Below are 14,975 nucleotides of genomic sequence, written 5' to 3'. Positions count from 1 at the left end.
TTTTGTTTTTCTTACCTTATAGCAAACAAAACAATGGTGTTTGTTATAGCATTTTATGTATATTTATTTACCATACTCTTTCTTATACCTCCCATCTTGCCTTTCTTTTGCTGGTCTTCCTCTACCAGAGCAGCCCCCCTCCTGCCTCATTGTCACATGAATTCCATTGCCCTTTTCCACACCTTCTGTTTCTGTTCTTTTGGGTCTGGCGGTTATTTTTCACTTTGGCCCATATATCTTTTTTTCCCCTAGAGTAAACCTTGGGCCCTGTGTCTGTAAAGTATTTATGAGGGCACAGGGACTTCGCTTATTGCAACTCAAAGAAGGAAATCTGCTGCTTAAGGACTTATAAAATCTTAAGTTTTGAAGAATCTTCAAGTTTTGGTTTGTTTCTTTTTTAGAGAGGCTGTGATAGCTACATGGTTTATTTGTTTGATAAAAGTAAGACTGTATATGAAGGACCATTTGCATCCAGAAGTTTATCTGATTGTGTAAATTATATTGGTAAGTAGAGTCCAGTTACTGGCTGAACTTTAAACTTGAAATTACATGATTAGTAGATACAATCTTTTTTTAAATTTTTTTAAATTTTTTTATTTATATGAGCACACTGTAGCTGTCTTCAGACACACCAGAAGAAGGGCATCAGATCCCATTACAGATGGTTGTGAGCCACCATGTGGTTGCTGGGAATTGAACTCAGGACCTCTGAAAGAGCGGTTAGTGCTCTTAACCACTGAGCCATCTCTCCAGCCCCAGAGAGGATCTTTTATGTTTTCTATATGTGGTTAAAAATGCATTTAATGTAGTTTGGGAGGTGTGAAGGTAGAGTTACATCACCATAGCTCCTTTATGCTGAAGACCTCCCTTCCTGAGGAGGCTAGGGATCTTTAGAGAGGAGAATGAAAGCCACTATTAGTTAAGCTTACTTTTTAATTGTTCCTTTGTCATAGGTATTCAGAGATTCACACACAGCTTAATCTATAAATTTCATGAAGTTGAGCTGGTGATTCAGGAGATAATAGCTATTTTTCAGAAACAGAAAAAAGTGGTGGACTATGGATGAGATGGAACTTGATTTAAAACTTGAAAGAAGTAAAGAAGTTTGGATTAGAGAGAAGGCATATTCTCGACTGAAAAGAAGCAAGATTAAAATAAAAGCGTACAGGAACAATCTCCAGCTCCTTGGGAGAAGTGGTTATGCCAGTCATATAGCCTTACAGCTAGTCAGTCAGTAGATTCCTTTTAGCATCTCTGGGATTAATATTTGGGAAGGAACTCACAAAGAATGAAATACAGTGTTCCTGAAAGTAGCTTACCTCCCTTAATACCGTCTTTCTTACAGTGCAAGACAGCAAGATACAGCTTCCAGTTACACAGCTGCGCAAAGTGTGGGCTGAAGCAGTGCACTATGTGTCTGGGCTAAAGGAGGACTACAGCAGGCTCTTTCAGGGACAAAGAGCAGCAATGTAAGTGGGTTGGTTTTTTAAGCACAATGACATGTATGTCATGTACTCAAGAATTATTCTTGCCAGGTTTCTTTGAGCAGGATTGTGTACAAAGCTTAAATATTGAGCATTAAAAAAGTTTTTTTTAAAGAATGTGTTTGTGTGCATGTGAATGGGTGCACACGTGGAAGCCGGAGGTTGATGTTGGGTAACTTTCATTTATTGTTTTCCCCACTAAGTTTTGAGGCAGTATCTATTACTAAATCTGGAGCTCACTGTTTGAGTTAGACTGACTAGCCAGTGAGCTCATAGGATCTGTGTGTGTATTCCCCCAAGCCTCTTAGTACTGGGGTTACACGCACACACTGCCATGTACTAACCTGAGGTACTCATGCATGCAAAGCAAGCACTTTGCCCACTGAGCTGTCACCCTGATTCTCACCAGACTTAGAGATTTCTTATTAATAGTGTAAAGTCATTCAACTGTAATGATTTAGAAGTAGTAGTTGCTTGGCAATCTTAGTTGAAGAAGGTTGTTTATCACAGATATCACAGGCAGGAAATAGGTTAGCTATTTCTAATGGATTGATAATAGAAATTTAGGTTTTGGAGTTTGGATACTGTGTGTTTGTAAATTGTTATTCGATGTTTCTGAATGTTGATAATTTTGTTTTGTTTTGCTATGGCTTAGGTTAAGTCTTCTTAGATATAATGCTAACTTGACAAAAATGAAGAATACTTTGATCTCAGCATCACAGCAACTCAAAGCTAAATTGGAGTTTTTTCGCAAAAGCATTCAGCTTGACTTGGAGAGATATAGTGAGCAGATGACTTATGGGATATGTAAGTGTCTGGCTGTAATGTATTTGTAAGGAGTGTCTAGTCTTTCAAAATCATCTGCTCTTACTGTCTTGTTAACACATAGCCAGTTATTTAAATTCATATCAGAACAACACAGGGGATAACTTAAGTCATCAAACTGTTTTTATTTTTAGGGTTAGCTCATTTAACTCCTTAATTGAGCAACTTATTTCTTAATTGTAGTAAAATTACTTAACTCTAAAGAAGATGAATAATACAGAAGAGACAAGACTGTGAATTTTAAGTCATATTTTAAAAAGGCATACAGAGTCTATACTAATGGCTTCTTAGCAAATACTGTACTGAAACGTGTGCTTCCTCCAGTTGGGGTACTGAGATCAAGATCCTTAAGATAATGGTAGGAACTCTGGGAAATGATTACGTCACAAAGAAACCTTCATGGATGAATCGTTTCCTTTAACAAAAGATTGAGAGAGAGTCCCTTTCTCTTTCTGCCATGAGAGAACACAAAAAGTAGCCATCTATGAGCCAAACCTTCTCAGATTCCAGCACTGTGAGAAATAAATTTCCATGGTATATTTGCCACCTACAGTACATTTGGTTTTGTTTTCTGGTTTCTAACAGTGTAGCGGCTCAAACAGAATAACACAGTCAGGGGAATCTTAAATTCATTTGTTTTTCTGTTTAAAAAATATATTTGCTTACATACATACATACATACATACAAACAAACATATATACAATTTCCAAGCTCATGTATATTTCTACTTCATCTGCTGTGGAGTTCTAGCTACTGTTTTCTTATTGTATACAGTCTTCTGACTCAACCTTATCTTCCCTCAGATGTGTTATCGATTTATAAAAAGTTAAAATTTAAACCGAATTTGCCTACTTCTTGAAACATAGCTTTTTTAAGGAAGTAGGTTCTGTTTATATTTGTATTTGACAAAGGTATGGATGTCTCAGAATATCCAGTTAGTGATCAGAAGTGTCCAGTTTGTGAATATGTTTATCTTCCAGTGCTATTTTGTGTTTGCGTATTATAGGTATTCTTGTGGATGACAAAACATAATTATTTCATTAAAGCATCTTTGACTTGTCATAGGCATACTATACAACTGTTAACATACTGAAACAGATATAGCTGTGCTGATACTAACTTATCAGAATATTTGACAGTGACTATCTTGTTACTTTTCTCTTGTAGTGAACAAGCAATTTATAAAAGAAAGCATTTAATTGGGGGTTTGTTTATAATTTCAGAGGGCGAGTCCATGACCAGCATGGTGATTGGCAGACAGACAGGCATGGCTCCAGATCAGTAGCTGAGTGCTTACATCTGATCCACAGGCAGGAGGCAGAGAGGGCAAGACTGGGCCTAGCATGGGTTTTCAAAACCTCAAAGTCCATCTCCACTGACATAATTCTTCCAACAAGGCCAGACCTCCTAATTATTTCTAAACAGTTCACCAACTGGGAACCAAACAATCAAATATATAAGCCTGTGGGGGCCATTGTCATGAAACTACTACAGTGATAATTAAATTGTGGGGAAAAGCATGCATAGATTTTCTTCCTTACTTGTGAGAAAATAGAGAATATATCTTATAACAAACACGTTAGTGAGAACACTTGGAGTAGAGGGGATAGTCTTTTTATACTTTTTATAGCTTTTTATTTATTTTTACAGTAGTGGGAATTGAACCTAGACCCTTGTGTTGTTTTTGATACAAGATCTCCTTATGTAGCCTTGGGTGGCCTGGAACTGACTACAGAAACTAGGCAGGCCTTGAACTCCCAAAGATCTGTCTGCTTCTGCCTCCCAATCTGGAATTAAAACATGTTCAGCAAAACTCAAAGCCTTGTGTGCACTAGGCAACTCTTCTACTACTAAGCCACATTCCTAGCCAACATTTAACTTTTCTGAAACATGTTTATATATTGCTTTAAGATAAGTTTTTTTTTTTTGGAGGTGAAAAATATATATTATTCTCCTAGAACTTCCATAACAGCTCTGTGGCTTAAAACAACATAGATGTAAAAGCTCAGAATTTCAAGGCTAAAATCTAAAAGTCAAGGTGCTAGCAGTGCCAGGATTCCTCTGAAACTTGGGGAAAAAAAAAAAGATAACTTCCTAACTCCTAGGTTACCAGCTGTGTTTAAGGTTCTTTGGCTTCTCACTTTAGTTGTCATCTGACATTCCCCTTTGTGTTTCTGTATACCCCTTCTCCCCAAGTCTGTTCTCTCTAAGGACATTGGAAAGGAGTCACACTGTGGGAAGGGCCTAGCATAGTCCACTGTGAGTACATACATAGCTGATTGTAAATTGACCTATTTCCAGTGAGGTCACCTTCTACAGTGTTGGGCTTAGGAGTATAGGATACCTATATGGGAAAGACACTTTCAATCCATTATGTATCTTTGATATTGATAGATACAGCAAGAAAGAAGCCAGGCTAATATTTAAAGATATAATTATTTAAGAAAAAGCCAATTTAGACTTGATTTTTTTTCTTTTTTCTTTTTTTAGCTTCAGAAAAAATGCTGAAAGCATGGAAAGAAATGGAAGAAAAGGCCATTCACTATTCTGAGGTAAAATCATTGGCCTCATTCTGTGTGCTCAGTGTCTCCATTAGAATTGTCTTGACTTTGACAGATAAAAAGTGTTTTTTCATTTCTGAAATTTAGACAAATATCTTGTATATGCTTTCAACAGAGAGAGGAAGGTTATGGGCTATAAAGCCAAAGGCATTGGGTCAACTTTTTAGCTTCATAAAACTTCAGGTTCTATTATATGTATACACATACATACACATACACACACATATATGTATATGTATATGTATATATTAGGGGTAGCAGTCTTTTCTACTAGGCTTGTGCACATTAAATGGAAGTCAGTAATGATATGTATCGTTAGTATTTTTCTTACTGGTGTAAGTAAGATGGCTTCACATCTAGTTTAAATTGGACAGTTCTATTTATACCTGATGTCTTCTCATAATTATCAATAGTTCTCTGTTTCATGCTCAAAACTATGTAGGATGTATACACCCTTAGTGAGGTATAGATCATTCCTTAGGTGGCATATATATATTCCTTTCCTCTCCTGTATGTCCATAGTCTTGTGCTGTCGCTTTCCTGGGTGCCAACTCATACTTACGCTGAGGATGAGAATAGGGCAGTTGGTATTGTGGGGCTGAGCTTGCAAAAAATGGCAGTGGTTTCAGTGACCACTTTGTTTTGTAGTGGCACGTCTATTATTTTGCTTCTCCAGAGGCCAAAGCAAATCTAGTAGTTGACTGTGGTTAGAAGGGATACATAGGAGTGTTTTTATTTTTATTTTATTTTAATTTATTTATTTTTTGAGACAAGGTCTCACTGTATAGCCCTAACAGGTCTGGAATTCACTCTGTAGACCAAGCTGGCTTTAACTCACAGATATACATTTGCCTGTGCCTCCTGAGTGCTGGGATTAAAAGTGTGCACCATTGCACCTAGCATAAGGTGTTTTTATATGAAAGATTGTCAGAAGGATACTAAAGCCCCCACCATGGCTGAGGAGCTATTAACAGTTATGGCTGTTGGGGGAAGAAGAGTCAGTTTTCTTTAAGGAGGGGTCCCTGATAGTTCGACTATGTCCTGTTGTATGGCCTCACATTCATTAGTATATGATCATCACATATTGGACCCTGTGGATTATTTAAAAAAAAAAAAAAAAGACATGACATTGGGAGGGGTGAAAGTGGGGTTAGAGGGGCAGATCTGTGAGGAGTTAGGAGGAGTAGTGGGGTGTAAATATCAAAATACAGTATATGCACCTATGAAATTCTCAGAAATTTTGTAAATTATTATTGTTAATATTATTTAAATAGCTTTAAGCAGCCTAGTGTGCTGTATACTGTAATCCCAGCCCTCAGGAAAGTAAGAGGGGAGAATTCCAGGCTCAAGAATAGCCTAGGCCATGTAATACCACTATTCTATCAAATAAACAAATGACTAGCTTTAACAAAATTGCCTTGTTGTAGTAAAATGTTCAGTTCTACTGCTGCAACAGATCTACCTTTAAGACCTGAACCTTGCTTTATATGGTAGTAAGCTGTCATTTTCTTGGTTCGTGTTATATTTTAGGTTGGTGTCATTGGATACCTTGAGGATCAAATTATGTCTTTGCACACTGAAATCATGGAGCTGCAGAAGAGCCCCTATGGGAGACGCCAGGGAGACCTGATGGAATCCCTGTAAGAATGTATCTGTGCTGTCGCTCCTGAGTCTATGATTTTTTGTTTTGTTCTTCCTACTTATATCTGGGCTTTTCTTACCCCTAACGTTTTTGGGTTTTTTGTTTTTTTTTAAACACTCATTTATTTTGTTGGGAAGAGATGTCATGCAACACATCACAATGTACATGTAGAGGTCAAAGGACAAAACTGTGGGATGATAGTTCTCCCCTTCTACCTTGGTGGGCCCAAGAATTGAACTCAGGTTGTAAGCTTGATTGCAAACACTTTTACCTTCTGAGCCATCTCTCCAGCCCTTAGAATATCTTAAAAGGAAGCTAATTCTTAGTCCTAGGGAGTTTGGGAAATAACTCTCTGGATTGTTTTTACTATTTAAAAGAAAATCTCCTTTGTGTGTGTGTGTGTGTTTATGTATTTAAATTACAAATGATTCCCCCATTTACTTTCCTTTTGGTCCAAGATATCATCTCCTAACTCCTCTGTTGATGTTAATTTCCTAAGTGTCTAGATTAGAAACTTCAGATTTTCTCCCTGATCACAATCCATGATGTTCTCCCCATTTAAATGTTTCTGGTGCATGGGTATTATATTTGTGGTGGAAGAGTAGATCTGAAGCATATAAATGTTTTAGAGACTAGGGAAATGTCTTAGCACTTGCTGCTCAGGCTTGAGGACCTGAGTTTGAATTCCCCAGAACCTACATGTAAGACTAGGTGTGGTATCGTGTCTATAACCCTTGTACTTCTACAGCAAGGGGGACACAGAAACTGGAGAGTTAGAGGAAGCACAGGCAGGAGCACACGACAGAGACTTGACTCAGGAAGCCAGCAAGGACTGACACTCGGTTATCTTCTTACCTCCTCATATGGAATATGCAAGTGGACACAGAGACACCCACACACAGAGATTTATTTGTTGGGATTTATTTATTTATTTATTTATTTGCCCCAAGTTTTAGAGACTTGTATTCTCAGTTTTCAGTGAAATGCTCTGTAAAATATTCTTTGATGATTTGTACTTGCTAAAAAAAATTGGATCTTGTTCTAATAACCAGTACTATTCAAGTCATGTATTATTAATCATTAAGTTACTTTCGCATACAGAAAGGTTTTTGTTTTTCTCTTTTGTAGGGAACAGCGTGCCATTGATCTCTATAAGCAGCTAAAACACAGACCCACCGGTAAGCCACTTGAGTCACCCTCGCTGAGCAGAGTGGGTGTACTATGGTGTTTTTTAACTTCATAGTAAGATCCTCTTTTGGTATTCTTTTTGCAACATTTGTGGCATAATAGCTCTAAATTTATAAGAATTTAAAAGATTAGAAGGGGAAAGTAATAAGGATATTAAAGTAGAAAAGTTTTAAAAGTGAAGTGAAAAGAAAGTAGAGGAGAAAAAAAAAAAAGAGGAATTTGGTATTGGATTGGTGAGTAAAGTGCTTGCTACAAAAACCCAAGTTTAGATTCCCAACACTCGCATGAAAACACACACATGGTGGCACACCTCTGTGGTCCTGCAGTACCGGGAGAGCAGAGACAGAGGGCTGAAACAGCAAGCTTAGGATTCAGAGAAATACCCTATCAACAAGTAGGGTGGGGGTCCGTCAAGGATGATACGTGAAGGTGACCTTGGGCCTCTAATGTATCCTCTCCCCAACAAAAAGGAAGAAATAGCATCACCACCACCACCACACCCAAAAAAGGGTATAATGGGAAAAATAACTGCTTAACTTAGAGAGCTTGGAAACAATTCAGCACAATGGGTTCTGGGTGGGATGGGAAGAGAAGAAGCTATAGTTGATGCAGAAGCAATTTATCCCGACAAACCTTGCCTTCACCAGCACTCACATCCTTAGGGGAACAATTTATATTGAACACTGCCAAACAGAGCATTGTTGGGAGGAATGTAGGAATTCTAAATTGGGTGTTTTACTGAATAATCTCCAGTACATCTCCATGTTTCTATTCCCCTTTGTGCAAAACCAGTCAGAACATAGCCTTCTAATTCAGTAAGCTTTGGCAGTGTGTTTGAGAATGTGTTCATGAAAATGCTTTGACAACAATAAGGTAGTATATACATGCCAAACACCTTTATTTTATTTAAAATGTATTTATATTGAAGGATTACATAAGTAACAAGGGATATCTGTGCTCTGGAAGACATTTTTTATTTTAAAAGTTTTATATAACTTATATAAAGTTTTCAAGTTTTAGATTTGAAAAATTATAAACATACAGCTACATATGCAACTTTATAATATTTATATTGTTCTTTAAAAAAACAGCATTCGTGTGTGCACTGGGTTTTTTGTTTTGCTTTGTTTTGTTTTTCTGAGATTATATTTTTATTTTCTGTGTGGGTGTTTCACCTGTATGTCTATCAGTGTTCGATGTGTACCCATGGAGGCCAGATGAGAGTGCTGGACAACTGGACTTGGAGTTCCAGGTGGCCGTGTGGGTGTTCTGAACCTTGTGTCTGCTCAGGAAGGCTGTGCGTGCGTGCGTGCGTGCGTGTGTGTGTGTGTGCGTGCGTAGGTGTGTGTGTGTATGTGTGTGTGTGCAGAGAGAAGAGAAGAGAAGAAAAGAGAAGATTGATTGTGGGAATGAAGTTGGTGCGTGGAGGAGGTTTCTGGAATGATTAAGAAAGGACAATTTTTTCTTTTTCTTTCTTTCATCTCCCCACCCCCTCTGCAATAGTGGAGATCCAACCCAGAGCCTTGTGCTTGACTGAAAGGCACTGATCTTCCTCTGAGCTCCCATCCTACAACATTCTCAAACCTCTTTTCAAAGCCCTTCCATAGTTTTCTTCTTGGAAGTAACACAGAAGAACATTGAGCAAGGAAGTTTGCACAATTAGTAGCAAGGATAAACAGTAGTGATATTTTTGTTTTCAGGCTTGTCAGTCACAAAAACACTGGAATGATATATCAGCAATTTTCTGCTCTTCTAAACTCTTAATTGCCATTTTCTGAAATAGAACAATACCTAATGCTAGTAGTTTTAAAAACTGAGATAATATCACTTAAAAACTCAGTGTAATCAACAACCATCCGGTTTGAGGACGTCTGTCAGATGCCAGTTGGCTTTAAGTTGAGTTTCAGGTGTCTACTGATCCTTTTTATTAGTACTTCATATTTTGTTTAAGTCAGCTTTTTTTTCAGATGGACTTTTTCTGAGCTATGAACAGATGGACTAGCATGAAATTCCAAGCAACCTGTTAGGGCAGGGAAAGCCTGATTCACCCAAGTAAGCAGTGTCAATCATGTAAGAAATCTAGGCTCTTAGCCAAAAGCTGCATCTGTGTCGAAATTTAGGTTAGTATGGGTTAAGTCAAACACAGGCAACATTAAGTCTCTAAGAATTAAACATATAACCATGCATAAATTTACTTCTTAGAAATGTCTGTACATGTGAGTGTATTCCATTTGTGTAGGGGTGCCCACATCAGATTCCTGGAGATGTTATTATAGGTCCTTATGAACCACCTAATTTGAGTGCTGGGATACAAATCTGGGTCCTCTGGAAGAGCAGCAAAGGCTCTTGACAACCGCACCTAGCCTTTTAACTTTACTTTTTAATGTATAGTTGTCATTGAACTAAACTTCATTGTCTTAGAATTTATAGTTAATTTAAAAATCTTTTAAAATGGGCTAGAGATATAACTCAGCGGTTAAGAGCACCGACTGCTCTTCCAGAGGTCCTGAGTTCAAATCCCAGCAACCACATGGTGGCTTACAACCATCTGTAATGGAATCCGATGCCTTCTTCTGGTGTGTCTGAAGACAGCTACAGTGTACTCACATACATGAAATAAATAATATTTTTTAAAAAATTTTAAGCCACATATTAATTTAAATGGTGTTGTATTTTTTTCATGGGGAGATGTGAAGAATCCACTTACCCCAGACAGGACACCAGTGACAGAAGCAATGATTCTGTCCTGGTCTTGTTTGGCAAATGTGAGTTTCATCAGGATTACTAAGAGGAGCTTCATGAGCTACACTTCTGAAGAAAATCTCTCCTCCTTCTGTCTCTCTGCAAGAGATAACCTCTTTTAGGTTCTTAGAGAAGGGTAAGGCCTCATGAGCCTCTCTGTTTCATGGTAGACTGTTAGTGGGCCTAGTCTTACCTCTGTAGGCACAGCTTCTGAGAGCTTACTAAGGCAATGGCAATGTCACACCTCAAGGACAGTGTTCTACAACAAATTGAGAAATGTAGACTACGTGCAGCTTTTTAAGAGTCTTTAAGGAACTTCCTGTTTGGAAGTTGATGTGCTCTGCAACAGAGAGGTTATACCTACTAACTGAAGTCCTTTGTAGATCACTCCTACAGTGACAGCACGGAGATGGTGAAGATCATTGTGCACACTGTGCAGAGTCAGGACCGCGTTCTCAAGGAGCTGTTTGGTCACCTGAGGTAGAACAATGCTTTATTTCCTCCTAAATGCCAGTATATTTGTGTTCCTTTAAAATTATAATACTCCTCTTGGGTAAATAATTCTGTCAGTATCTTACAAAACATGGTGATACGTAAGCCCTGAACAGAGGCATTACTTTTTCTGTATGTGTATGGGTGTTTTGCTGGCATGTTTGCCCCATGTGTATGAGGCCAGAAAGGAGCATATGATCTGGAGCTGGAATTACAGATGGTTGTGACTGGGTGCTGGGAATTGAACCCAGGACCTCTGGAAGAGCAGCCAGTGCTCTTATCCACTGAGCCATCTGTCTAGCTCCTACATTCATTGCCTTTGAGATCATCCATTAAATAGTATGCTGGTTGTGCTTTATTTCCTCTGGGTTTGGGCTTATGCTATACAGTCTTGAGGGATGTGACAAGTATCTGACTCTCACTAAATCTTTCCAGCAAGTTGTTGGGCTGCAAGCAGAAGATTATTGATCTACTCCCCAAGGTGGAAGTGGCCCTCAGTAACATCAAAGAAGCTGACAATACTGTCATGTTTATGCAGGGAAAGAGGCAGAAAGAAATTTGGCACCTCCTTAAAATTGCTTGTGTAAGTAATTATTAGTGAATATAATACTGAGTTACTGTTATTTTCTGCCAAAGAGGGTTTTTATTGCCTTAAGGTATGTCCTGTAAATATTTATACTTTATATTGGGTCCACACATTTCTTATTCAGTGTCCAAGTAATTATAGAGGTAGGATGTTTATATCATCATTCTCCTTTCCACTGTTGCTGCTGCTGCTGCTGCTGCTGCTGCTGCTGCTGCTGCTGCTGCTGCTGCTGCTGCTGCTGCTGCTACTGCTGCTGCTGCTGCTGCTGCTGCTGCTGCTGCTGCTGGCGGTGGTGGTGGTGGTGGTGGTGGTGGTGGTGGTGGTGGTGGTGGTGGTGGTGGTGGTGGTGGTGGTGGTGGTGGTATGTGTGTAGTTTTGTTTGTTTCTTTTGAGACAAAAGCTTTCTCTAGCCTAGACTGGAAGCTAAACCACCTCCCAGCAGTTTTCCTGCCTCCCAGTTGCTGCAATTAGAAGTGGGAGCCACCACAGCCATCTCAGTCCCCCTCTTTTATAGTTCTCCATACCCTGGATCACTTTGGTTGCCCAACCCAACTTGGAGTAAATGCATCTGACTTATTAATAAGTCAACCATATTTAGCTGTTCCCTTCCTCCAAACAAAAGCTGGATTAGAGGAATTAGTCGTTCAGTGTAGTCAGTGAAGAAAAGGGGCAGGGATGGTAGAGTCCATAGAGGTGAGAATGATTTTGTCACAAACAGTCCAGCTTTTATACAAGAGTAAATGATTGATAAATCTTATGGGTATGGTTTTTAAAAAATGGTATGATTCAAGAGGGGCTTGCCTGCAACTTATTGTGTGTGTGTATGTGTTTTTTCCTTCAGACACAGAGTTCTGCCCGCTCTCTTGTAGGATCCAGTCTAGAAGGCACAGTAACCCCTCCAGTATCAGCATGGCTGCCCCCTACTCTAGCAGACCGTGAACATCCTCTGACATGTGTGGTAACTCCTCAAGATGGGTGGGTTTGCTTTGTAACAATAGGCGGCTGTGCTTCAGGGGAAATGGTGGGACAGAGGCAGCAAGCATGGTGGTTAATGAATAGTGTCTTCAGAGTAGGACTCAGACTAGGACGATCTCTTCTTTTTAATAGTACTGAGTAATTTTCTTTCTTTTTTTCTTTTTTAGTGTTCATATATTTTCACTTTAAAATGAGAATGTCTTATAGAATTACTGTAAGAATTTAGTTGAACAATATATGTAAATGCTTGGGAAATAAATTTCAGTGTTACTAATAAGTGTTAGCTTGATCCAGGCTCTAAGCCATTTCTGTTCCCCCCTTATCAATTTCTTTTTTTTTTTTTTTTTTTTTTTTTTTTTTTTTTTTTTCGAGACTGGGGACTGAACCCAGGGCCTTGGCCTACAAGCAAGCGCTCTACCACTGAGCTAAATCCCCAACCCCATCAATTTCCTTTACCCAAACTGTGCTCCTTCTTTAACCACTTATCTCCAAGAAATTATGCTATTTGTGGTTTGTATTTTTTTGGTACTTAAGTTCCCTTTTAATACACTAGTGAGGTCTATTTCTTAAAATTTTCAGTGCTTTAAATCATTTTGCAAATGAGAAGTCAGATTTGCAGCCCTGCATTTTGTCTTCAGTTTCTGCTCTGCTGCTAAAAGCTGAATGACTGCCCATCTCTGTTATTTTCTCCGCATAAGGCGTGTGTGGTCCGAGGCTCTTTGCTAGCTTGTGTACTGTCGCTTTTCTCAGAACTCATGGAGACCACCACGGCACCAAGCACCTCCCGGAGTCTGCCCAAAATTAGTTTTACAGACATGCACTCCTGTGACATGGCTGCTCAGGAGGTCACACAGTGGCACACTGAGAGAACAAGCACATGGCAGGAAGGCAAGCTGACCAGGTATTTCCTTGTTTAAAGAAAGCAAGTTCCAGGGTAGATCTCTGGGTCAGTAATTGTGTGGCCCAATGTGAATACATACACAAGCATAGCTGAGGTTTTGATTTTACAGACTTCAGGAAATTCTCTATTAGAACTGAAGGAGGTAAAATTTAGTACATCCTAATCCTTTGTTTTCATTTCAGGCATTTAGGCTTGGAAGGAATGCTAATTCCAAATATCAGCTCTATAGGTAACTTCCAATTTGAGCTTCTGGTTGTTTCCAACAGCATATCTTTATCAGAAAATACATTTCCTGATAAATGAAATCCGATCTTAATTATAATGTGCCTCTGGTACTTAATTGCCAAGGATTAGGGAATTTTTTATCTGTTTTAATAACTGAATCAATACTTAGTTTTAAGCTAACAATGGCTATTCCCCATGGCCCACAGCGTAATAAAGGAGGGTCTGAGGGTTGGCGAAGGATGATGGCAGAGGAGTATAGACGAGGAAGCATGAAGGGAGAAGCTAGAGTCGAGGCCACCTTCACATATAAGAACCCAGGGATAATTGTGGTTCATAGTTTTCGTCTGCTGTTGGCTTGCTTGTTTTCATTGCTACTGTCTGTGGTTCCGAACCAGTGTTTCTCTTTCCTGGATCTCTGGAGACCAAATTGCACTTTAAATCTCTCCCCTGTTTGTGTGTGAAGTGAGCATGCTAGTGCTTTACTGTCTGTAAAAGGAAAAGGAAGCAATCCAGAAAGAAACAAACGAGAATGTATTCCGTTTGTCTGTACCGAAGGACTGTCTCCTAATCTGCTACTTCATCAGCAGGGAGGATGGGAGGCTGCTACCAGTACCACCTATTTCAAAAGAAAATCTGACTAGAGTTACAGTGGGCTTCCTAGAGTAGGCAGATGCAGTGGCTTAGATGACATGGGATGCTATCTCTGAGTGGGAGGGAAAAAGAAACTGAAGGCAGCAGTCAGCTTTGCTGGGGGACTTGGTTGCAGAAAATGGTCATCCTGACTTAGAAGAACAAAAAGTAGGCAACACTCAGGGACTCCTTTGCTGAATTTGAAATGGTTTTGTTCTTTCTTCCATCAGCGAGACGTTAGCACAAATGATAGAAGAAAATCTGAACTGTCTTGGCCATTTAAGTACTATTATTCGTGAAGCAAATGAGGACCAGAGCAGTAGTATGATGGTAAGTTTTTTGTGGAGAGATGGATGTGTAGTTTAGATACATGGAGTACAAAAGGTTTATTTTCCATGTTGGCCATGTCTGACTTTTGGGCTATATATATTCCGTGTGTGTAATACATATATTGGAATAAAAACACACACACACACACACACACACACACACACACACACACACACACACACACACGATTAGAACTCAGAGGAAGAAACTATTGAGAAATATTTTGAACCTCTAGTTGCTATCTTTTTATTATGCAGGTAACCTTACAAAAAGTAACTTGGGGGAGAAGGGTTTATTCTGCTTATAATTAGAGGCTACAGGCCGCCATTATGGGGAAGTCAAGGCAGGAACTTGAAATAGATAGACGTAACAGCTCCAGTCAGGAGCATAGAG

The 14,975-nt window shown here is 39.1% G+C and overlaps 1 protein-coding gene across 2 annotated transcripts in view; it reads left to right on the top strand.

Moving 5' to 3' along the window:
* Chuk (component of inhibitor of nuclear factor kappa B kinase complex) overlaps positions 1 to 14,975 on the top strand; it is a 35,071-nt gene that overhangs the window by 17,850 nt on the left and 2,246 nt on the right. The window contains exons 11-20 of one of the 2 annotated variants that reach the window (XM_032892034.1): positions 402 to 504; positions 1,346 to 1,469; positions 2,140 to 2,291; positions 4,801 to 4,862; positions 6,402 to 6,511; positions 7,642 to 7,691; positions 10,827 to 10,923; positions 11,371 to 11,518; positions 12,363 to 12,479; positions 14,483 to 14,582. In XM_032892034.1, coding sequence (XP_032747925.1) covers positions 402 to 504; positions 1,346 to 1,469; positions 2,140 to 2,291; positions 4,801 to 4,862; positions 6,402 to 6,511; positions 7,642 to 7,691; positions 10,827 to 10,923; positions 11,371 to 11,518; positions 12,363 to 12,479; positions 14,483 to 14,551 — 1,032 coding nt within the window. In that variant the 3' untranslated portion in view covers positions 14,552 to 14,582. Of the gene's footprint in view, positions 1 to 401; positions 505 to 1,345; positions 1,470 to 2,139; positions 2,292 to 4,800; positions 4,863 to 6,401; positions 6,512 to 7,641; positions 7,692 to 10,826; positions 10,924 to 11,370; positions 11,519 to 12,362; positions 12,497 to 14,482; positions 14,583 to 14,975 lie in introns of both variants that reach the window. The other variant, XM_032892033.1, reaches the window with a different exon arrangement.

This window comes from Rattus rattus, chromosome 2 (genome assembly GCF_011064425.1).
Source record: "Rattus rattus isolate New Zealand chromosome 2, Rrattus_CSIRO_v1, whole genome shotgun sequence".
In the NCBI taxonomy this organism is placed as follows: domain Eukaryota; kingdom Metazoa; phylum Chordata; class Mammalia; order Rodentia; family Muridae; genus Rattus; species Rattus rattus.
This window is presented reverse-complemented; position numbering and strand designations above follow the sequence as displayed.